Here is a 25,540-nt window from a genome sequence, read left to right on the forward strand (position 1 = left end):
GAGACAAAGAAGGTCACTACATAATGATCAAAGGATCAATCCAAGAAGAAGATATAACAATTATAAATATATATCCACCCAACATGGGAGCACCGCAGTATGTAAGACAAATGCTAACAAGTATGAAAGGAGAAATTAACAATAACACAATAAAAGTGGGAGACTTTAATACCCCACTCACACCTATGAATAGATCAACTTAACAGAAAATTAACAAGGCAAAAAAAAAAACATGTATCTATAAAGTTCACTAAAGCAAAGCACAGTAAAATTAAAAATAAATAAATAAAAATAAAAAAATAAAAATAAACAAATAAAAAATAAATAAATAAAAGGAGAGACTAAATGCAAAAAAAAAAAAAAAAAAGATAATAAAACACATTTCCTTTGTTGATAGCCATATTAAAAAAAAAAAATAAAATAAAGAGATTCTTAAAGGCTACCCACTCCAGTATTCTGGCCTGGAGAATTCCAACGACTGTATAGTCCATGGGGTCACAAACAGTCAGACACGACTGAGTGACTTTCACTTTCACATTTTTTAGAAATAATACTGAAATATTTAGGGATAAAAAATCAGGAACAGAGTACGTCAAGGCTGTATTTTGTCACCCTGCTTATTTAACTTCTATGCAGAGTACATCATGAGAAATGCTGGACTGGAAGAAACACAAGCTGGAATCAAGATTGCCGGGAGAAATATCAATAACCTCAGATATGCAGATGACACCACCCTTATGGCAGAAAGTGAAGAACTAAAGAGCCTCTTCATGAAAGTGAAAAAGGGCAGTGAAAAAGTTGGCTTAAAAGCTCAACATTCAGAAAATCAAGATCATGGCATCTGGTCTCATCATTTCATGGCAAATAGATGGGGAAACAATGAAAACAGTGAGAGACTTTATTTTTCTGGGCTCCAAAAATCACTGCAGATGGTGACTGCAGCCATGAAATTAAAAGACACTTGTTTCTTGGAAAAAAAGTTCTGACCAACCTAGATAGCGTATTAAAAAGCAGAGACATTACTTTGCCAACAAACGTCCGTCTAGTCAAAGCTATGATTTTTCCACTAGTCATGTATGGATGTGAGAGTTGGACTATAAAGAGAGCTGAGCACCAAAGAATTGATGCTTTTGAATTGTGGTGTTGGAGAAGACTCTTGAGAGTCCCTTGGATTGCAAGGAGATCCAACCAGTCCATCCTAAAGGAAATCAGTCTTGAATATTCATTGGAAGGACTGATGCTAAAGCTGAAACTCCAATACTTTGGCTACCTGATGTGAAGAACTGACTCATTGGGAAGACCCTGATGTTGGGAAAGATTGAAAGCGGGAGGAGAAGGGTGAAAGGTTGTTGTTGAACCAAAAAAAAGACGCTGGGATTCTTGGCCCCCAGAAGAGAAGAATTCAATCTGGGGCCAGAGACAAGGCTTGATCGCTCAGAGCTTTTGCGTAATAAAGCTTTATTGAAGTATAAAGGAGATAGAGAAAGCTTTTGACATAGGCATCAGAAGGGGGCAGAAAGAGTACCCCCCTGCTAGTCTTCAGTTGGATGTTATATAGTCACTAGCAGTCTGTTAATAAAAGAAAGGAATGTCTTAAAACTCAGAATGGCACTAGGCCCCTCACCCATAAGATGCATTTTGGGATAATCTTGGCACCAAATGGTTCATCCTGGGCCATAAAATGATTAACTTGAATCTTGAAGAAGGGGAGATCACCATACAAATAGTTTTATTTACATAGATTAGGGGAACAATATCTGAGTATAACATACTGGTTTGTCAAGTAGGTTCTGAGCCAAGAGGCGGAACCGACTTGAAGACAGAGTTTGGGGTAAATGCATAGTACATTAGCATAGCTTAAGACAAACATTTCCATGAGAAAAAGGCATTGGTTATCTCTAGGTTTGAGAATAGTTAACTTCAGGTGAAACCAGGTGTCATTATGTCAACACAGTATTTTAAGAGAAACCTCCTTTTAAATTTGTATAGAGAAGGAAAAAATATCGCTAGTTTGTTTCCTCCTGCCGCTTAAGAGAGATAAAAATGTCTGACACTTGCAGGCTATTTCCTCCGTTTGGAGACCCCTGGCCTTCCTGCCTGTTACCCTCTCAAGGGGACAACAGAGGATTAGATGGTTGGATGGTATCATTGACTCAATGGACATGAGTTTGAGTAGGCTCTGGGACAGGAAATCCTGGCGTGCTGCAGTCCATGGTGTCACAAAGAGTCAGACATGACTGAGTGACTGAACTGAACTGACTTAGGGATAAAGTGATAAAATGTTTGGTATCCTCTTCAAAATAATCCAGGAGGAAGAGAGAATGAGAATATAGATGGGACGAGATTCATCATGTGTTCAGGCTGGGAGATAGGTCTAAAAGTATTCATCATGCTATTCTCTCTACTTTTTTATAAGTTTCAGCATTTCTGTCATCAAAGTTACTCTCCCTCCTCTGTTGAGGATGGGTTGGAAGAGAACTAGATCAAAGCAGAAAGTTGTTAGAAAACTGTAGCAACAGTCCTAGGGAAAGACAAAGGCCTGAATGAAGACACAACAGTAGAGATGCAAAAGATAAATATTTAGAGATAAAACTGGACAGACTTGATGATTAACTGGATATGAGGAGAAGACTTGATGATTAGGTAAGTGTTAGTTCCAACAGTAGAGATGGAGAATTGACTCATAGAATGGAGTCATAGAAGTGACTCCATTTTTGATGTTTGATTATTGACTGCTTTCAAGTTGTACAACTCCCCTTTCCTTTCCAGCCTCCATCTGGGCAAGTTGATAAGAAAGTCTGAGTGTTATCTCTTTGGTGCCATTGAGAACAAACCCTCATCCAAGCCTCACCTCCGAATCAATATAAAATTCCAAATCCAGCCTCATTCTTAAGGGCCAACTTGACAGCCTGTTCCTCTGTTCCCAGAAAGTTTCATTATGTAGGTAATAAACATTTCACACCCTTCTGGTATGTGTATGGCATTGTCAGTCTCGATATCCAAACCAAATTAGGGGAGGGCGGGGCTCAATCCTCCCTCTTCAGGGTGTCAACAACATGACTAAATGAGGAAGAACAGGTTATTTTGTTGGGGGTTCTGGGAGGACAGGAGAATGGAGTTCAATTTGGGCATACTGAGTTAGACGTACCTAGATAAGATGTACTTTGCAGAGGGTGCCTGACACATAGCAAACACTCACTAATGCTAGCTTCATTTTCCTGTAAGCCTCCATATTCTTACTTCTTTTGAGTTACACATTTATTTACCTGTAGATTATTTTTAAATAATGGAGGCTTATATGATTAGTGACTTACTATGGACCAGGCATTGTATTAGAGACTGCAGATATTTTATTTTTTTTAATCTTCATAACAATTCTATGAGGTAGGTATAATCTAAATTTCAAAAATGAGGACAATTGAGACTTTGAAGTTATACAGCAAGTAGGTTGCAAAACTACTCAAATCCGTATCAGTGCGACTCCAAAGCTATGCTATATTTACTATACTATAAATTCCTTTCTACACAAACATGAAAGTAGATTGATAATTTCCACAACTTACTTCATAGTATATAGCATGTAGAGGATATCAGCTTGTTCTTGTAAGCTGGAGGTCTCTTTTAACTGTAAAACCAGTGCTTTGAAGTCCACTTCCCCAGACTTGTCTCTAGGAAGATGTATTTCTACACGAACAGAGGGAACCTTTAGTTTGAGAAAAGACAAACAAACAAAATTCCACAAGTGCTTACCTTAAATAATGCCCTAGAGTGTTGATCTTTTCACCTCTAAAACATTCCCATAAGAGTTCCCTAAATTTTGACAAAAAGTAAAGCAAAACAATGACACCTTCAGAATGTATGCTACAGCAATCTAGTTTTCTTAAGTCTGACTAGAAACACTTACTCATTTAAAAAGTGAACTAAAAAGGACATATATCTTCACCATGGTGGCATTTTCCTTACTGCTAGTTACTAGCAGAAACCATAATGGCTAGTTCTATCATTTTCTGTAAGAACGGTAATTTTGCAAAAAAGGTGACAGAAATATCTCCTGTGTAAATTTACCTGGTCCTCTTGTTGGGGATGAGGTGAATCAAGTAAGTTGAATGAAGGCCGGGAAGCCTGAAATATCTTTGTAGGAAGATACATATGGACATCTGCAAGAGGTTGACATTTATGGAAAAGCTTAGATAATTAAGAGATTAATAAAAATGCACAGTTGATGTCAACAATGAAGTTACATATGGGTTAGTTCCTTATGGAACAAGAATGGGAAATTTACCCTTTCTTGGTAATTGCAAAGAAAAGATACATGAAGGTCAGATAAATCAATGGATATTTGATCAATTAATAAACATATTTTGAATAGAATATCTAGAATTATAGCATCAGCTGGACGTATAAGATGTTAAATCCTATGAATGTAATCAATACCACAATGAAGCTATTACTGATACTTTAAAAGAATACAGATATAACAGAAAGAACCCAGTTACATTTCATATTTTCCAGATTCTCCTAGGAGAATATCTGGCAGCTAGCAGTTAGAATTCCTTGAGAATAGATAAATGAATGACCCTATCCAGCAAATAAAAAAATGCAGTGGCTGATCAACTTTGAGATATTTTAAGATTTTTACTTACAGTTCATTGTTGAAATACTTACCATAACCACTAAGGAGAGATTTTCTTGCCATTTTTGCCATTTTACAGATACAGAAAGAGAGATACAGAGCCCAAATAACTGTGTAAGCAAGTAAGTAGCAGAGCTGGGAATTAAGCTCAAGTTTCCTAATTCACAGTCTAGAAGTACAACTTAATAAAGCTGAAGTCTTTGCACAAGCCCTTTGTCAAGGAAGCATAGACAAATGCTACATATGCTAAGTTTTTCCCTTTTCTAATTGTTAAATGATTCTCCAGTGATCATGTTTAATATTTTTGGTTAGTAATGGTCAATAAAATTTTAGACAGTAAAAGCATGCATCTCATTCTTGTCATCTGTGAAATGTTAACATTTAGGTGCTCTAGGTGTGGCCAATGAACCCTTCTGTCCCTTCACATGTAGCTACCATACAGGTACTGAACACTCTTAGGAACTATGACTACTTCTGGCAATGTGTACTAGAAAAGACATCCTCCACTGCAGATACTACTGAGGAAGGGTAGTGATCCTGGGGAGAAGAATGGCAAAGCTGTCAAATAACGATTCTGTAGTTGACAAACAGCTCTATACTGCTGAAACAACTGACTGTATAAGTTACAGCTGGCCTAAGGAGCCAGATGTAGCTTACTGAAGGCAGAATATTTCCCTTTCATTGCAAGACTATCTTGTAATAGTCTACAATGCTTTCTCTTTAAATAAAATTATTTCAAAATTAGTAAATTTTCCAAAGGATTAAAAAATTCTTTTCACATTTTAATACTTTGATGTTAAAACTGAATATGCTCTGTACCTCTTGTTCTGTCTCTTCCTTCTATGTAACTGGATAAACCAGACTACCTAGCACTATACTATAGCAAAAAGTGAAAAAGTGAGTGTTGGTTACTCAATCACGTCTGACTCTTTGCAACCCCATGGACTCTAGCCTGTCAAGCTCTGCTGTCCATGGAATTCTCCAGGCAAGAACACTGGAGTGGGTAGCCATTCCCTTCTCCAGGGGATCTTCCTGGCCCAGGGACTGAACTGGGCTCACCTCTGTTGCAGGTGGATTTTTTACCATCTGAGCCACTTAGGGAAGCCCTATCTATAGCAAAAGTATACCCAATTATTAATTTCACAAATATTTGAGCATCTAATATATTCTAGATCCTGTTTGAGATGCTGAGGATAACGCAGTGAACAAAATAAAGTTCCTGCTTACACTGTAATAAACACCCCACCCCCATCCTGGGCTTGATGTCATCCTGTTCCTGACTCCAGTGAGTCATGGCGTTACTCACTCTGTACATGCAGCTCCTTGGCCTTGGTCACCAAGGACATTAAATCGCAGGTTGTTTGCACAGCAGTTCGGAACCGATTTAGCCCTCCCTTCTGTGAGGTAGGGGCTAGTTTAGGATGGGGAGCAGTGTGTGCCAAAAGGTGATCTAAATAACGAGCAACTTCATCACCAGAGTGAGCTGCAAGGTTAGTGGGGAAAGGAGGGAGAGAAAAATAAATAAATATTTTAGTAACTTCACAGTCTACACCACCAAACAGAATGACTCGCTCCTGTGCCCACTCTATAGCACCAGAAACATGTTGTTTTAGCTCATGGGGTTAAAAAAAAAGTTTGCAATCATTTCACAATCTTTACTATTCAGAAACCATGGCCATTTACCAGGCTCCACCTATTCCTCAACCTTGTTGAGATAATACTACTTTTAGGTCCTGTGAAAGTAGTATGAGCTTATTATAGGCAAGGTGGAGCATTTCATGATCTATTTACGTGTATGTGATGGTAATGTTGGTGGCAGTGAGGAGGAGGAGAAGGAGGAATAGAACAGGGCCCTTTGAATCTCACTGGTATGAGGAAACTTGTGGAGAAGGGCAAAAATCTTCCACTAAACATGGAGCCTAGCTGAAAACAGATTCCACAAATGGCAGCTACTATGGCTAAAAAAAAGGAAAAAACCCACCAATCTCCATGTGGCACTGGTACCAAAAGAACTACTGACCACATGTTGGTCTTTTTAGTCACTGCCTTCATTCATTAATCAAATATTTATTGTCCACAATGGACCAGGTGGTGTACTAGGTGCTGAGGTTTCGGTGGTGGAGAAGACAAATATGGTCCTTATTCTCTGGGGTTCTTCCTCTTCCCTACACCTTCTGTAACATTATCTCTGATTATGGATAATAGAAACAAAAAAACCATATTCTGTGGATGTTTAACATTTCGGATTTTACATGAACATTTGTAGTTGGAAAAGCCCAGTGTTTGGATCAATACCAAAGTTTGCTATATCAGTCATGCATCACCTGGATTTTGGTCATCTTTGGGGATTTCTCCAGTTGTATTTCTGTTTTCTGACGTGACTAATGGGAACTAGCAAAACTGCAAGAGTGGACCTCACACTCAGTGACATCTTAATGACAAATATTATAACCTTGATTATATTCTAGATACTTGAATGGAGGATTATAAAGAATATGGTAGGGATGGCAAGCAATAGACATGTCCACTGTGAGGCGACCTCACACTCAGTGACATCTTAATGACAAATATTATAATCTTGATTACAATCTAGACATTTGAATGGAGGATTATGAAGAATATGGTAGGGATGGCAAGCGATAGACATGTCTACTGTGAGGCCACCAATGAGTAAACCCAGACAGAAGAAAGTGACTAAGATTGTATAATATCAAACTTAATAAAACATATCATTAAAAAGATATATTTAAGAAAGTAATCTGAGAGAATGAGTGTTACAGATGTAAATTACAACTACCTATGGAATAGCAAACAACATCAGTATATGATCAAAATAATGATTTTCAAAATATTTGGTTTTCAAAATATCTCAGCTTATGCCAAGATAGATATCATGACTTTGGATATTACTGATAACATGAAATAACCTTGTATTTAATGTACTCTTCAAACAAAGAAATTCATACTATTTTAGATCTTATGAAAACAGTGAATTAAATGGTACTTAGGTGAGTATATGCTGAACCCAATGAGAAAACAGTCCTTCTGACTGCTAGTGTGCTGGTTTATTGTATATAAGATTATGCTTGCTAGCTCATTGAGGAAAGCTAATTTATTTATTTTTTTCTTCTTTCCAACATACCACTATTAAGATAAAGAAATTGGCTGCCTTAACATACAGGTTAACAGGCAAATACCCGGACAAAGAAAGTAGGCAGACCATGTTTTACATAATTAAAACAATAATTCATTCCCATCAGCCCTTTCTCTCTTTGGGATTCAAATAATGTAATGCTTGCCCTGCCTAGGTCAGCATTTTAATACTTAAAGAGTGTTTTTCAGACATTTTAAATTTATTCCCTCATGATACTATCTCACTATATCATCTTTGTATGCCTAGAAGCCAATTATATTTTATTCTGCTTTATTTGTCTAGTTTGTAATATGAAAGCTATAGGCATACAAAAATCAGTTTTTTCAAACTATAGAGACCTTCCCAGAGTTTCTGATGTGTCCCTGTAATATTCTATATAACCCAAATGGAATTTCATATTTTTGTGCTTTTTAATGTCAAAAAGCAGTATGTACATGTCTAGTTTTCCTACTATATACTTGATTAAATATCTCTCACTCACCACTGCTTCCATCTATTTTTAAAGCACCAGTCATTTTATGTACCTGGGAGAGAAGCCTCTCCTAACCTTAATAAGGGATAGTCCAACTCTATACTCCACAATCACCACAGGGATATTAGACCAGAGACCAGAGGTAAGTAGAAGTATGAAAAGTGAAGCCAAACAATAGTAGAAATCTAGGTGTATTAAACGGGAATGAGACTGCTGGCAGTGAGAAATATTAAGGAGGATGCTCAATAATACTTTGTGTTCTTGTCCAGCAAAGCCAGTGACTTTATGAAGCCTCCTTACCATTACGGGATAAACCATAGCCATTAATCCAGTCACCAGATTCCAGCTCATTATCATAGTCATCATAGTCTTCACTGTACAGTTTACCCTCAGGTCCAGGGTCCATGAAGCTCAAATGTGTGCAACAAGATGTTGTCAAAAACTCCGACAATTTACCTGTTTGAATCCTGAAAAGAGGGTAAATAAAACACAGAAAATCAGAGGAAATTCTTTTTAAAACAACACAGTTTAGCGGGAAAAAGAAGATACCTGAAATGTTTTGTTGGGGGATTACTAACGTTTATACATTAGTACAAATTTTTTAAAGTGAAAATTTACAGCCCTCCTAGACATCGTGTAGTATAGGTTAGGATACCATGTTAATAAAGACTACAATTATGTGTTCACAATCCACCAGCAGATCAGTTTTTCTGTCTTACACTGCCACACACTATGCTGTTAACTATGCCAAACATGTGGCAAAAATTTCCATTAGCTGCAAGATAAGCTAGGACAGAATGAAGATAAATCATCTCAAATTTGTCATATCATTTCAAAAAATACTCAAAAAGACCATTTTGAAAAGAAAAAACAGTATCTGACAATTTTAAGAATTATAGTAGATTGTAAATTATATTCCTCCCTACTTATAAGCCAATTGCAAAACTCAAACCCAAAGGGAAACTCAATAGTACTGATTTTTAAAAGAAGTCCAACTTGAGGGGGCTCCCAATGACCAAATCTTAATATGAACATTGAAATAAACAATGCAATGGAGCATGACATAAGAATAAAATAAGAATCTATGACTATGCTGACAGTAAAGCTACAAAATAAGTGGGGTATGGGAAGCTTTTAAAAAATTTTATGTTTTACAGAAAGATTCCAACTAGTACATGTACAAAGAATGCTAGAAACACAGAATTTTACAACCACATTTTACAAAACACAGTCATTTTACAACCACATTAATAATAACTGATTCATCAATGGAAGCTAAAGCCATTGAGAAAGGATAATGGAGTCTTGAGTGGAAGATTATGAAGAATATGGAGAGAAGCACTCTCCTTATGGAAGGGCTGGCAAACAATAGACACATCAATTGTGAGGTCACCAATGAGTAAACCCAGACAGAGGAAAGTGACTCAAGATACCATTTTAACCAAATCGAGAGGCATTCTGCAAAATAACTGACCTTTCTTCAAAACAACAGTGAAAATTGTCATGAAATATTAATGAAAGGCTGAGGGATTGTTCTAGATTAAAAGACATCAAAGAGATATAATAACTAAAATACAGTGAGTGACTTTTTATTGGATCTGGAGCAGGAACAAAGCTATGGGAAAACATTATTGAGACAACTGGGTAATTTTGAATATGAACTCTATAATAGATTCATATCAATATTAAAATTTCTGAGTGTGCTGATTATATTGTAGTCATTTATGAGAATGCCCTCTTTCTTAGAAGACAGAGACCAGTATTTAGGGTTGAAGAGTCATGATATCTCTAATTCTCACACACTTTGGCAAAAAAAGTGTGTGTGTGCACATATGTATGTGTGAGACAGGGAGAAGGATAAGGAACAAGGGAGTAAGGGAGGGAGCGTAGGGAGGAAGGGAGAGAGACAACACACAAATGGGACAGATGTTAATAACAGGTGAGTCGAGGGAGGGTATATAGTATTCAATAAGATTCTTGCACATCTGTGTCTACTTAAAATTTTTCAAAATAAAAAGTTAGGGGAAAAAAAAGAAAAACAGTCAGAATTGAATAGTCCAACAAGCTTCTTTTCTCCCTCCTTCCTTCCATTCTTCCTTCCTTCCAGAGTAAGATTCCTGACCCGCTGAATTTATGGGGTATAGGCAAGGAACAGGGTGAGGAAAAATTCCAACTCTTCTCTGCAATATTAAATTCCTTGATTCAATCTATCAAATACCAGGCCTTCAGAATATGATGGGTACATGTTGTTAAAAGACACAGAGAAAGGCATCACCAGCTTACACTATACCCAGCATCCAAACTTCATTACATTTCACTAAAGAGTGCATAGAGGTCACATACCTTGCCCCACCAAAATATCCATCCTGCATTTTTCGGAGTGCTGCCAGGATACTTGAATTCAAACTGGTTCCATCTTCATCTTAAAGAGAATTTTAAAACAATCTTTGTGGTTTTAACTTTGAAATAAAGGAAATCCTTCAATTATTTCAAACCAACTTTCTGGTGGTAATGGTACAAATGAGACAATCCTCATTGACCATTCTCTATTTCAACAATTCATCTGAGAGCCAATAAAGCTGCAGAATGGGAAATGGTAAAGGATGATGACCAAGAGATGAGACTTCCTCAAAAAAGATAGTATCTTATTTATTATAAGTACTTAGCACATTGCCTGATTGCAGAGCATGGAAGGACTACTGAACGCTGACAAGAATAACAACAACAATTTGTTGAATGTTATGGGCCAAGTACTGTGCTGAGCATTTTATATATTATCTCATCCAATGAGCCTTGGTTTATGTGCGTGTATGTGTGTAGGCATAAAAAATATTTAGAAGGCTAACAATTATCTGATTTTATGTGAAGGGGATTATACTACACATATTCTTTTGTGATCCAATTTTTCTAACTTATTCTTTGTAAAAGCTAAAAATGATTCCATAAGAGACACTTAACATTGTAATGCAATTTTTCTATTATTTCCTTAGGATAAAGTCTTACAAGTAGAACTGTTAGAGCAAAGGAAACACAAAAACTTTTACAGATTGCCAAATTACACAATAAAAAAGTTGTGCCAATATTGCCACCATCAGTATATAAAGTATCCCCACATCTATAACAATAATGGCATTGATAATCTTTTAAATTCTTGCTTATCTGATACATTAAGATGACACTGTTTCATTTTTATTACTAGTAAGATTGAGCATGTTTTCATATATATACTGGCCATTTGTATTTCTTTTATGAATAGCTGTGCATGTTCTCTTCCCTTTTTTTTGCTATTTGGAAACTTAAAAAAATTATTTATTTTTTAATTTGTGGAAAATTGCTTTACAATTCTATGTTGGTTTCTGCCATACAACAATACAAATCAGTTATAATTATATATATATATATATATATATCCCTTCCCTTCTGAGCCTGCTTCCCCTCCCCCCATGCCACCCCTCTAGGTCATCACAGAGTGCCAGGCTGGGCTCCCTGTGTTATATAGCAACTTCCCACTTGCTATCTGTTTTACACATGGTAGTGTGTATATGTCAATGCTACTTTCTCAATTCGTCCCACCTTCACCTTCTCCCACTGTGTCCACATGTCCGTTCTCGACTAGGTTCCTCAGTATCATTTTTCTGTATTCCATATATAGGTGATAATATATGATGCTTGTTTTTCTCTTTCTGACTTACTTCACTCTGTATAAAAGGCTCAAGGTTCATCCACTTCACTACAACTGACTCAAATTTGTTCCTTTCTATGGCTGATTAATATTCCATAGTATAAATGTATCACAACTTCTTTATCCATTCATCTATCGATGGACATCTAGGTTGCTTCCATGTCTTGTCTATTGTAAATAGTGCTGCAATGGACATTGGGGTGGGTACATGAGCCTTTTAGAATTGTGGTTTTCTCGGTGTATATGGCCAGTAGTGGGATTGCTGGGTCATATGGTAGATTTATTCCTACTTTAAAAAACGAATCTCTATATTGTTTGCCATAAAGACTGTATCCATTTACATTCGAGGGTTCCCTTTTCTCCACATCCTCTCTAGCATTTATTGTTTGTAGATTGTTGATGATGGCCATTCTTACTGGTGTGAGGTGATAGCTCATTGTAGTTTTGATTTGCATTTCTCTAATAATGAGCAAAGTTGAGCATCTATTCATGTGTTTGTTAGCCATCTGTATGTCTTCTTCAGAGAAATGTGTGTTTAGGTCCTCTGATCATTTTTCGACTGTGTTGTTTGTTTTTCTGATATTGAGCTGTATGTGCTGTTTATATATTTTAGAGATTAACTCTTTGTCAATTGCTTCATTTCCAGTTATTTTCTCCCATTCTGAGAGTTATCCTTTCATCTTGTTCATAGTCTCCTTTTCTGTGCAAAACTTTTTAAGTTTAATTAGGTCCCATTTGTTCATTTTGGTTTTCATTTCCATTAATCTAGGAGGTGGGTCAAAAAGAATCTTGCTGTGATTTATCTCAAAGGGTGTACTACCTATGTTTTCCTCTGAGAGCTTTATAGTTTCTGGCCTTACATTTAAGTCTTTAATCCATTTTGAGTTTATTTTTGTGTATGGTGTTAGGAAGTGTTCTAATTTTATTCTTTTACCTGTCGATGTCCAGTTTTCCCAGTACCAGTGATTAAAGAGACTGTCTTTTCTCCATCGTATATTCTTGCCTCCTTTGTCAAAGATAAGGTGTGTCCACAGGTGTTTGGGTTTATCTCCGGGCTGTCTAGCTTCTTCCATTGGTCTATAGTTCTGTTTTTATGCAAGTACATACATATTGTCTTGATGAGTATAGCTTTGTAGTATAGTCTGAAGTCAGGAATGTTGATTTCTCCAGGTCCATTTTTCTTTCTCAGGATTGCTTAGGCTCTTCAGGGTCTTTTGTGTTTCCATACAAACTATGAAATTTTTTTCTGTTCTAGTTCTGTGAAAAATGCCATGGTAATTTGATAGGGATTGCATTGAATCTGTGGATTGCTTTGGAAGTATAGTCATTTTGAGAATATTGATTCTTCCAATCCAAGAACATGATATATCTCTCCATCTGTTTGTGTCATCTTTGATTTCTTTCATCAGTGTCTTATAGTGTGCTGCATACAGGTCTTTTGTCTGCTTAGGTAGGTTTATTGGTAGTAGATATTTTATTCTTTTTGTTGCAGTGGTGAATTCAATTGTTTGCTTAATTTCTCTTCCCATTTTTCATTGTTAGTGCATAGGAATGCAAGGACTTTCTGTGTATTAATTTTATATCTTGTAACCACTAAATTCATTGATTAACTCTAGTAGTTTTTTGGTGGTGTTTTTAGGGTTTTCTATGTATACAAACAGTGCATCTGCAAACAGTGAGGGTTTTACCTCTTTTTCAATCTGGATTCCTTTTATTTCTTTTTCTTCTCTGATTGCCGTGGCTATGATTTCCAAAACCATGTTGAATAATAATGGTAAGAGTGGGTACCCTTGTTTGTTCCTGATTTTAGAGGAAATGCTTCTTTCATTTTTTTGCCACCGAGAATAGTGCTTGCTGTGTGTTTGTCATATACAGACTTTATCATGCTGAGGTAGGCTCCTTCTGTGCCAATTTTCTAGAGAGTTTTTTTTTTTTTTAATCATAAATGGGTGTTGTATTTTATTGAAAGCATTCTCTGCACCGAGATGATCATATGGTTTTTATCTTTCACTTTGTTAACATGGTATATCACATTGATTGATTTGCATATATGGAAGAACCCTTGTATCCCTGGGATAAATCCCACTTGATCATGGTGTACGATTCTTTTCATGTGTTCTTGGATTCTGTTTGTAGAACTATATTGAGGATTTTTGCATCTATGTTCATTAGTGATATTGGCTTGTAATTTTCCTTTTTTGTGGAATCTTTGTCTGGTTTTGGTATTAGCGTGAGGGTGGCCTTGTAGAATGAGTTTGGGAGTTTCCCTCCCTGAGCAGGTTTTTGGAACAGTTTGAGCAGGATAGGTGTTAGTTCTTCTCTGAACCTCTGGTAGAATTTTCCTGTGAAGACATCTGGCTCTAGGCTTTTATTTGTTGAAGATTTTGATCCCAGTTTCAATTTCAATGCTTGTGATTGGCCTGTTCATATTTTCTACTCTTCCTGGTTCAGTTGTCAAAGGCTGTACTTCTCTACGAATTTGTTCATTTCTTCCAGGTTGCCCATTTTGTTTGCATATAGTTGTTCATAGTAGTTTCTTATGATCCTTTGTATTTCTGTGTTACCTGTTGTAGCTTCTCCTTTTTCATTTCTAATTTTACTGATTTGAGTTTTCTCCCCATTTTTCTTGATGAGTCAGGTTAATAGCTTGTAAATTTTGTTTACCTTCTCAAAGAACCAGCTTTTAGTTTTATTGGTTTTTGCTATTGCTTCTTTCATTTCTTTTTCATTTATTTCTGCTCTGATCTTTATGATTTTTTTCTTCTACTAACTTTGGGGTTTGTTTGTTCTTTTCATAACTGCTCTAGGTGTAAGGATAGATTATTTGATGTTACTTTGTTTTTATGATGTAGGCTTGTATTGCTATAAACTTACCTTTTAGCACTGCTTTTACTGCATCCCACAGGTTTTAAGTTGTCATGTTTTCATTGTCTTTTAGTTCTAGGCATTTTTTGATTTCCTCTTTGGTTTCTTCATTGACCTCTTGGCTATTTAGAAGCATATTGCTTAGCCTTCATGTGTTTGTATTTTTACATTTCCCCCCTTGTAATTGGTATCTAATCTTATAGCATTGTGGTGAGAAAAAATGCATGATACAATTTTCTTAAATTTACCAAGGCTTGATTTGTGACCCAACATGTGATCTATCCCAGAGAGTATTCCAAATGCACTTGAGAAAAATGTATATTCTGCCGTTTTTGGATGGAATGTCCATAGATATCAATTAGTTCTATTTCGTTCAATGTGTCATTTAAAGCTTGCATTTCTTTATTAATTTTCTGTCTTAATGATATGTCCATTGGTGTGAGTGGGGTGTTAAAGCCCCCACTATTATTGTGTTACTGTTGATTTCCCCTTTTATAGTTGTTAGCATTTGCCGTATGTATCAAGGTGCTCCTATGCTGGGTTCATATATATTTGTAATTGTTGTATCTTATTCTTGGATTGATCCCTTGATCATTATGTCTTATCCTTCCTCATCTCTTGTAATGGTCTTTATTTTAAAGTCTATTTAATCTGATATGAGTAATGCTACTGTTGCTTTGATTTCCATTTGCATGGAATATCTTTTTCCAACCCCTCACTTTCAGTTTGTACGTGCCCTTGGGGTCTGAAGTGGGTCTCTTTTAGACAGCATACATAGGGGTCTTGCTTTTGGATCCATTCAGCCAACCTGTGTCTTTTGTTGGAGCATTTAATCTATTTAAATTTAAGGTAATTATTGATATGTATGATCCTATTACCATTTTATTAATTGTTTTGGGTTTGATTTTGTAGGTCTTTTCTTTCTCTTGTGTTTCCTGTCTAGAGAAGTTCCTTTAAGTATTTGTTGTAGAGCTGGTTTAGTGCTGGTCAGTTCTCTTAACTTTTGATTATCTGTTAAGTTTTTCATTTCTTCATCAAATATGAATGAGATTCTTGCTGGGTAGGATAACCTTGGTTGTAGGTTTTTTCCTTTCATCATTTTAAGTATATACTGTCACTCCCTCTGGCCTGCAGAGTTTCTGCTGAAAGATTGTTAACCTTATAGGGATTCCCTTGTATGTTACTTGTTGCTTTTCTGTTGCTCCTTTATGTATTTTCTTTGTGTTTGATTTTATTAGTTTGTTAGTATGTGTCTTGGTATGATCCTTTTTGGGTTTATCCTATATGGGACTCTCTGGGTTTCCAGGACTTGGGTGGCTATGTCCTTTCTCATGCTAGGGAAGTTTCCAACTATAATCTAATCTCCTCAAATATCTTCTCATATCCTTTCTTTTTCTCTTCTTCTTCAGGGACTGCTATAATTTGGATGTTGGTATTCTCAATGTCCAAGAGGTTTCTGAGATGGCCCCCATTTCTTTTCATTCTTCTTTCTGTATTCTGTTCTATTTCAGTTATTTCCACGATTCTATATTCCAACTTATTTATTCTTCTTCTGCTTCAGTTATTCTGCTATGGGTTCCCTCTAGTTATTTTTTATTTCAGTTATTATGTTGTTAATGGTTGATTCTCTGTTCTTTATTTCTTCTATGCTTTTGCTAAATGTTTCTTGTATCTTCTCAATTCATGCCTCCATTCTATTTATCTGTGCTTTCATTTTATTTCTGAAGTTTTGAGTCATCTGTACTATCATTACTATGAATTCTTTTCCAGGTAGACTGCCTATTTTCTCTTCATTTGTTTGATTTGATGTTCCTTGATCTGCTGCATGTTTCTCTGTCTTTTCATTGTGTTTAATTTTCTGTGTTTGAGGTCTCCTTTATATAGGCTGCAAGATCATAGTTCCTCTTACTTGTGGAGTCTGCTCCCATTGTGTGGGTTTGGACCAGTGCTTTGTGAAGGTTTCTTGGAGTGGAGGGACTGGTTCCTGTGTTCTGGTGGGTAGAGCTTGATGTTGTCCCTGTAAAGGGCAGTTTTGTGCCCAGTGATGTGTTATGGGACTTGGTATGACTTTGGGCAACCTGTCTGCTAATGGGTAGGGTTGTATTCTTGTTTTGCTAGTTGTTTGGTGTGGGGTGTCTGGTGCTGGAGCTTGCTGGCCTTTGGGTGGGGCCAGAGCTTAGTGTCGTGATGCAGGCCTTTGGGAGAGCTTTCACTGATTAGTATTCCATGGGGTTGGGAGTTCTCTGGTGGCCGAATGTCCTGGACTTGGGTCTCCTGTCTCAGAAATTCAGACCCGACCCCTTGCTGGAGCAGCAAGACTTTACAAGCCACAGAACACAGAAGGGATAAAGAAAGAAAGAAATAGCAGAAAAAATAAAACCAACCTACAAACAAAAAAGAACAGATAGACAAAACCCCAACACAAATGGTAAAAGCAACATTAATCAGACAGGAACACAAAAATAAACTCACAAACTCACACTCACAAAAAGAAAATAAACAAAAGACTAAAGAGAGGAACCAAAAAATAAGACAGCAATCAAACCAATAAATGAATCCATAAAAGAAAACAAAGACTAAAAACTAGAGTAGCAAAAATGCAAAACCAAAAACATGGAAAAAACACAATATAATGAAAAGATGTAGAAATAAGAGGAAAATAAAATAAAATGAATTAAAAAAACATTAAAAAAGGAAAAAGTAAGTAAAGAATAGAAAGTAAAGGATTAATAAAAAGAAACAATGATAGAACTAATGAAAAAAATATATATACATACATACACGTAGAGAGAGAGATAGTAAGAAGAACATTATTCTGTGATGTCAGTTGTCCTTATCACCCAATGTGCTCCAGTCCATCTGCCTACTCAGGAAATCCTTCAGTATTTCTAGGAAGGTCTCTGGACCTGCAGCGGGCACTGTGGGGTCAGCTCCTACTTAGATCTGGCCTTATTCTAGCTTGTTCTTGCTTCCAAAGTCCCCAAAAGCCCACAGTCTCAACTTAATTGCAGAGATTTAATTCACTGCACCTGCTGCTGCAGGAATGAATTCCTTCCTCTTCTTTGGTCACATAGTCCTTGATGCTCTGCTTTGGTTTTGGCCCTGCCTTTGCTTGTAGGCCACCGCCCAGAGTCTTTCCTACCCAGACAAGATAGGGCAAAGGCCCTAGTTTATTAAAGCTCACTTGTTCAATCAGGCTGGGGAGAGAGAGGGGTATGGCAACCACAATTGGGATGAACAGGGAAAAGTTCTGTTTCCAGACGAAAAGCAATATACCCACTTTTCCCTATTCTTCCTGCTAAGTATAGCTAAAATTCAGGACATTACTATAATACAAACATAAGAAGACTCAGAAAGTTGGAAAAAGCATCAATTCTTCGGTGCTCAGCTTTCTTTATAGTCCAACTCTGACATCCATACATGACTACTGGAAAAACCATAGCCTTGACTAGACGGACCTTTGTTGGCAAAGTAACATCTCTGCTTTTTAATATGCTGTCTAGGTTGGTCAGAACTTTCCTTCCAAGGAGTAAGTGTCTTTTAATTTCATGGCTGCAGTCACCATCTGCAGTGATTTTGGAGCCCAGAAAAATAAAGTCAGCCACTGTTTCCACTGTTTCCCCATCTATTTGCCATGAAGTGATGGGACCGGATGTCATGATCTTAGTTTTCTGAATGTTGAGTTTTAAGCCAACTTTTTCACTGCCCTCTTTCACTTTCATCAAGAGGCTCTTTAGTTCTTCTTCACTTTCTGCCATAAGGGTGGTGTCACCTGCATATCTGAGGTTATCGATATTTCTCCTGGCAATCTTGATTCCAGCTTATGCTTCTTCCAGCCCAGCATTTCTCATGATGTACTCTGCATATAAGTTAAATAAGCAGGGTGACAATATACAGCCTTGACGTACTCCTTTTCCTATTTGGAACCAGTCTGTTGTTCCATGTCCATGTCTTACTCTTCTGATATCTTCACCCTCTCCTCTCGAAAACATTATTTGACAATCAATGGTTAGTTCTCGTCCATATAAACTGTTTGTAGATTTTTGAAAGTGGTGACAGATACATAGGTAATCAATGCATAGAAGTTATTTGGTGAATTTTCATTGCATTTTCGGGACAAGTGCACATGGATATGATACTGGACATTCCTTATTCCTCTGGTCGAGACAGCTTTGTTGAGCCTGGTGTCAATGCCTACATCTGGAGTTCCCATCTCCTTCATGGCAAATTTCCAGGTTTCTTTGAATGCCTGAGGAGTATGCTTCTTGAAATACACTCCATGAATATGCTAGTGAATGCGAATAGTGTATTCTCTGGTCACCACCATTTAATGGTGGATTGTTCCTTCTTCTCACCACCCTTCTTTGCAGGAGCCATTCTTCTGGGCTTGGGTTGGGAAGCTCTTTTCCTATGTTTTAAATAATCTTTCCTTTTTCTCAGTTGATGTTCAAGGGCTGTTTATGCTTTGTGATTATTACCCTTTTCTCCATCATATGAATGGCAAATACTTCACCTACTTTATTATTTGTCTTTCAACCTCAACCACACTTCAGTTTTGTATAAAATGTTTAGAAAAAAGGATTTATATTTTCATGTTTTAAAATTTGTCACTTTTTCCTTTTTGTGTCTTGCAAAGCACAGCCTTCTTCAGTCCAAAACCTCAAAAACATTCTACCATACTTTCTCCTAATACCTTTATAGTTTTTTATTGTTGCTTAGCTTTTTAATCTAGTAAGAACTCAATTTTGGATAAAATGTAAGGTACAAGGCTAACTGAATGGTTTTCTCAAATGTATTTATTTATATTTTTGCCTCTATTTGGATTGCTATCTTTATCATTATTGTAATGCCAATGGATATATTTTCTCTCATTATTTTTAGTTTTTTAAAGATGCAGTTATTCTTGTACACTTTCTCTTCCACATGCAATATAGATTCAACCTGTTCATAAAAATTTGTCTCTTTATTTTAATTTGGAATTCACTGAAATGACAGAGTAGTTAGTTAATTAATTTTTTGGGTGCTGTTAGAAAAAAAATTTTTTAATTGGAAGATAATTGTTTTACAATGTTGTGGATTAATTTAATAAGAATTGACATCTTCTAAAAAAAGAATAGATATCTTTTCAATATTAACTATTTCCATCTAGCAACATGGTATGTCTCACTAGTAATTAAAATCTTCTTTTATGCTTTTCACTAGCTTTATAATTTTTTTTACATAATTTTATGCATATTTCTTATTAAGCTTATTCTTATATTATTTACTTTTTCAGAAAACTTGTCAATTTTTTCTAGATTTATAAAATTGTACTTGATATTCTTTTATAATTTTTAAAGCCTCTTCCATTTGTTTCTATACCCCCTTTCTCATTCTTAATATAATTTTACTATCTATGTTTTTCTCATTATTCTGAAGTCTACTTTATTACATATTAATATGGCCACCTCTGATTTTTTATAATTAATTTTACATGGTATACTTTCCATTATTTTTATTCTAGTTTACCTATATTGTCACATATGAAGTGAATTTCATGGAGACAGCATATATGTGGGTCATTTTAAAATCTACTCTGTCAATCTCAGTCTTTTAATGGGTGTATTTAGGCTATTTACAGTAAATGTAATTATTGATATGTTAGGAATAAGTATGCCATTTTTACTTATTGTTTTTTGTTTGTTTCTCTGTTCTATTTTCTTCTTCCTGCCTTCTAAAACAAAAGAACTTCATTTTGATTTATCTATAGTGTTTTTACCTTATCACCTTGTATAGATTTCTATTGTGGCTCAGCTGGTAAAGAATCCGCCTGCATTGTGGGAGACCTGGGTTCAGTCCTTGGGTTGGGAAGATCCCAGGGATAAGAGAAAGGCTACACAGTCCAGTATTCTGGCCTGGAGAATTCCATGGACGATCGAGTCGGACATGACTGAGCAACTTTCATTTTCACTTTCATAGACTTCTTAGTGGTTACTCTAGGTATTAAATAGTATATAAAAACATCAGTTCAGTTCAGTTGCTCAGTCATGTCTGACTCTTTGTGACCCCATGGACTGCAGCACACCAGGCTTCCCTATTCAACACCAACTCCCAGAGTCTACCCAAACTCATGTCCATTGAGTCGGTGATTCCATTCAACCATCTCATCCTCTGTTGTCCCCTTCTCCTCCCACCTTCAGTCATTCCCAGCATAATGGTCTTTTCAAATAAGTCAGTTCTTCCCATCAGGTGGCCAAAGTATTGGAGTTTCAGCTTCAATATCAGTCTTTCCAATGAATATTCAGGACTGATTTCCTTTAGGATGGACTGGTTGGATCTCCTTGAAGTCCAAAGGACTCTCAAGAGTCTTCTCCAACACCACAGTTCAAAGCATCAATTCTTCAGCACTCAGCTTTCTTTATACTCCAACTCACATCCATACATGACTACTAGAAAAACCAATGCTTTGACTAGATGGACCTTTGTGGGCAAAGTAATGTCTCTGCTTTTTAATATGCTGTCTAGTTTGGTCAGAACTTTTCTTCCAAGGAGCAAGTGTCTTTAAATTTTGTGGCTGCAGTCACCAACTGCTGTGATTTTGGAGCCCCAAAATATAAAGTCTCTCACTGTTTCCATTGTTTCCCCATCTATTTGCCATGAAGTGATGGGGCCGGATCCCATGATCTTTGTTTTTGAATGTTGAGTTTTAAGACAGCTTTTTTGTTCTCCTCTTTCACTTTCCTCAAGAGGCTCTTTAGAGTCACAGATGTATAGAACAGTCTTTTGGACCCTGTGGGAGAGGGCAAAGGTGGGATGATATGGGAGAATGGCATTGAAACATGTATATTATCGTATGAGAAATGGATCACCAGTCCAGGTTCAATGCATGAGACAGGGTGCTCGGGGGTGGTGAACTGGGATGACCCAGAGGGATGGGATGGGGAGGGAGGTGGGAGGGGGATTCAGGATGGGGAACATATGTACACCTGTGGCAGATTCATGTCAATGTATGGCAAAACCACTACAATATTGTAAAGTAATTAGCCTCCAATTAAAATAAGTAAATTTATATTAAAAAATTAAACATAAAAGAAGGCTCTTTAGTTATTCTTCATTTTCTGCCATAAGGGTAGTATTATCTGCATATCTAAGGTTATTGATATTTCTCCTGGCAATCTTGATTCCAGCTTGTGCTTCATCCAGGCAGGCATTTCTCATGATGTACTCTGAATATAAGTTAAATAAGTAGGGTGACAATATACAGCTTTGACATACTCCTTTCCTGATTTGGAACCAGTCTGTTGTTCCATGTCCAGTTATAACTGTTGCTTCTTGACCTGCACACAGATTTCTCAGGAGGCAGGTCAGGTGGTCTGGTATTCCCATCTCTTGAAGAATTTTCCACAGTTTGTTGTGATCCACACAGTCAAAGGCTTTGGCATAGTCAATAAAGCAGAAGTAGATGTTTTTCTGGAACTCTCTTGCTGTTTCAGTGATCCAGCAGATGTTGGCAATTTGATCTCTGATTCCTTTGCCTTTTCTAAGTCCAACTTGAACATCTGGAATTTCACAGTTCACGTACTGTTGGAGCCTGGCTTGGAGAATTTTGATCATTACTTTGCTAGCATGTGAGATGAGTGCAATTGTGTTTTGAATATTCTTTGGGATTGGAAAGAAAACTGACCTTTTCCAGTCCTGTGGCCACTGATGAGTTTTCCAAATTTGCTGTCATATTGAGTGCAGCACTTTCATAGCATCATCTTTTAGGATTTGAAATAGCTCAAACTGGAATTCTATCACATCCACTAGTTTTGTTCGTAGTGATGCTTCCTAAGACCCACTTGACTTTGCATTCCAGGATGTCTGGCTCTAGGTATGTGATCATACAATCGTGATTATCTGGGTCATGAAGATCTTTTTTTGTACAGTTCTTCTGTGTATTCTGGCCACCTCTTCTTAATATCTTCTGCTCCTATTAGGTCCATACCATTTCTGTGCTTTATTGTGCCCATTTTTGCATGAAATGTTCCCTTGGTATCTCTAATTTTCTTGAAGAGACCTACAGTCTTTCCCATTCAATTATTTTCCTCTATTTTTTTTGCATTTCTACTTAGGAAGGCTTTCTTATCTCTCCTTGCTATTCTTTGGAACTCTGTATTCAAATGGGTATATCTTTTTTTTCTCCTTTGCCTTTCACTTCTCTTCTTTTCACAGCTATTTGTAAGGCCTCCTCAGACAACCATTTTTGCCTTTCTGTATTTATTTTTCTTGGGGATGCTCTTGATCACTGCCTCCTGTATAATGTCATGAACCTCCATCCACAGTTCTTCAGGTACTCTGTCTATCAGATCTAATCCCTTGAATCTATATGTCACTTTCACTGTATAATCGTAAGGGATTTCATTTAGGTCATACCTGAATGGTCTAGTGGTTTTCCCTACTTTCTTCAATTTAAGTCTGAATTTGGCTATAAGGACTTCATGATCTGAGCCACAGTTAGCTCCCTGTCTTATTTTTGCTGACTGTATAGAGCTTCTGCAGCTTTGGCTGCAAAGAATATAATCAATCTGATTTTGGTATTGACCATCTGGTGATGTCCATGTGTACAGTCTTCTCTTGTGTTGTTGGAAGAGGATGTTTGCTATGACCAGTGCGTTCTCCTGGCAAAATTCTGTTATCCTTTGTCCTGCTTCATTCTGCACTCCAAGGCCAAATCTGTCTGTTACTCCAGGTATTTCTTGACTTCCTACTTTTGCACTCTAGTACCCTATATTGAAAAGGACATCTTTTTGGGGTTTTAATTCTAGAAGGTCTTGTAGGTCTTCATAGAACTGTTTAATTTCAACTTCTTCAGCATTACTGGTTGGGGCATAGACTTGGATTACTGTGATATTGAATGGTTTGCCTTGGAAATGAACAGAGATCATTCTGTCGTTTTTGAGATTGCACCCAAGTACTGCATTTTGAAGTCTTTTGTTGACTATGAGGTCTACTCTGTTTCTTCTAAGGGATTCTTGCCCACAGTAGTAGATATAATGGTCATCTGAGTTAAATTCACCCATTCCAGTCCATTTTAGTTCGCTGACTCCTAAAATGTCAATGTTTACTCTTGCCATCTCCTGTTTGACCACTTCCAATTTGCCTTGATTCATGGACCTAACATTCCAGGTTCCTATGCAATATTACTCTTTACCGCATCTGACTTTACTTCCATCACCAGTCACATCCACAACTGGATGTTGTTTTTGCTTTGGCTCCATCTCTTCATTCTTTCTCCACTGATCTCCAGTAGCATATTGGGCACCTACTGACCTGGGGACTTCATCTTTCAGTGTCCTATTTTTTTGCTGTTTCATACTGTTTATATGGTTCTCAATACAAGAATACTGAAGTAGTTTGCCATTCACTTCTCCAGTGGACGACATTTTGTCAGAACTCTCCACCATGATGATGCGTCCGTCTTGGGTGGCCCTACATGGCATGGTTCACAGTTCACTGAGTTAGACAAGGCTTTGGTCCATGTGATCATATTGGTTAGTTTTCTGTGATTGTGGTTTTCATTCAAATATACATTATATATTTGTATAGATTCACTATTAGTGTAAACATTTTACTAGTTAAAATGATGTGTAAAAACATTTTTTCCTTTTCAGTCCCTTATGTCTCCCAATCTATAATATAATTGCATTAGATCCAGCACTCTGTGACAATCTAGAGGGGTGGAATGGGGGGGAGGGAAGTTTAAGAGGGAAGGGATATATATATATATATATATTTATTTATTGATATATAAATATACATATATAAAATCAGGGATATATATATATATATATGTATAATTATGACTGATTTGCATTGATGTACAGCAGAGAGCACCACAACACTGTAAACCAGTTATCCTTCAAAAAATAAATAAAAGAAAAGAAGAAATAGAAAAAATATATAATTTCATTGAAGATCTCCTCTACACCTCTGAGAACCACATCAGTGTTATATTTTTTGCTTCAAATGTCAAACATAATTTAGAAAACTGAAGGGGAGAAACTTTATTGTATTTATCTGTATTCTTATTCTTTCCACTGTTCTTTTTCTTGCTTGATGTTCCAATATTTTATCTTGTATTATTTCCTTTTCATTTCAAGAACTTCCTTTAAGCCTTTCTTTTAAAGCAGATCCCCTTCAAACAAATTCATTTAGTTTTGTTTCACCCGAGAGTGTCTATTTTTCCCATTTATTCTTCAAGTACATTTTTATTGGATACAGAATTCTTAGTTTATAATTCTTTTCTTTAAGCACTTGAAAATATATTATGTCAGTTCCCTCTGTTCTCCATGGATTTTGGTGAAATCTGCTGTCATTCTAATTGTTTTTTCATATAGGTGAGGTATCATTTGTCTTACTGCTTTCCAGTTTTTTTCTTTTTCTTTAATTTTCAGGAGTTTGATCAGTATGTTTTGGCATCGATTTCTTTGAGTTTATACTGTTTGGGACTCTCTCAGCTTTTTGAATTTGCAGATTATGCCTTTTGCATTTTTTTCAGCCATATTAGCTGGGATACTTTTTTTTCAGCCTTATATTCATTTTCCTCTCCTTCTGAAACTCGTAACATGAATGTTAGATCTTTCATAATATGAAAGGTCTCTGAGGCTCTGTTACATTTCTTCAGTTTACTTTTACTCTTGTTCACTTCTGTCTTCAAGTTCAATCTATTCATTCTTCTACTTAGCCTATCCAGTGAGCTTTTCATTTCAGTTA

At 36.5% G+C, this 25,540-nt stretch overlaps 1 protein-coding gene and 1 pseudogene across 5 annotated transcripts in view; both read right to left on the bottom strand.

Annotated features, from left to right (window-relative positions):
• PHKA1 (phosphorylase kinase regulatory subunit alpha 1) overlaps positions 1-25,540 on the bottom strand; it is a 172,293-nt gene that overhangs the window by 40,748 nt on the left and 106,005 nt on the right. For 3 of the 5 annotated variants that reach the window (XM_005899618.3, XM_005899617.3, XM_070366064.1), the window contains exons 17-21: positions 10,603-10,681; positions 8,560-8,726; positions 5,940-6,116; positions 4,066-4,157; positions 3,564-3,703 (exon numbers count right to left, since the gene is read on the bottom strand). In XM_005899618.3, the coding sequence (XP_005899680.1) occupies positions 3,564-3,703; positions 4,066-4,157; positions 5,940-6,116; positions 8,560-8,726; positions 10,603-10,681 (655 nt within the window). The remainder of the gene's footprint in view (positions 1-3,563; positions 3,704-4,065; positions 4,158-5,939; positions 6,117-8,559; positions 8,727-10,602; positions 10,682-25,540) is intronic. The other 2 variants (XM_005899619.3, XM_070366065.1) reach the window with 1 other exon arrangement.
• LOC102270974 (large ribosomal subunit protein eL31-like) lies at positions 17,932-19,183 on the bottom strand (annotated as a pseudogene).

This window comes from Bos mutus, chromosome X (assembly GCF_027580195.1).
Source record: "Bos mutus isolate GX-2022 chromosome X, NWIPB_WYAK_1.1, whole genome shotgun sequence".
Taxonomy (NCBI): Eukaryota; Metazoa; Chordata; class Mammalia; order Artiodactyla; family Bovidae; genus Bos; species Bos mutus.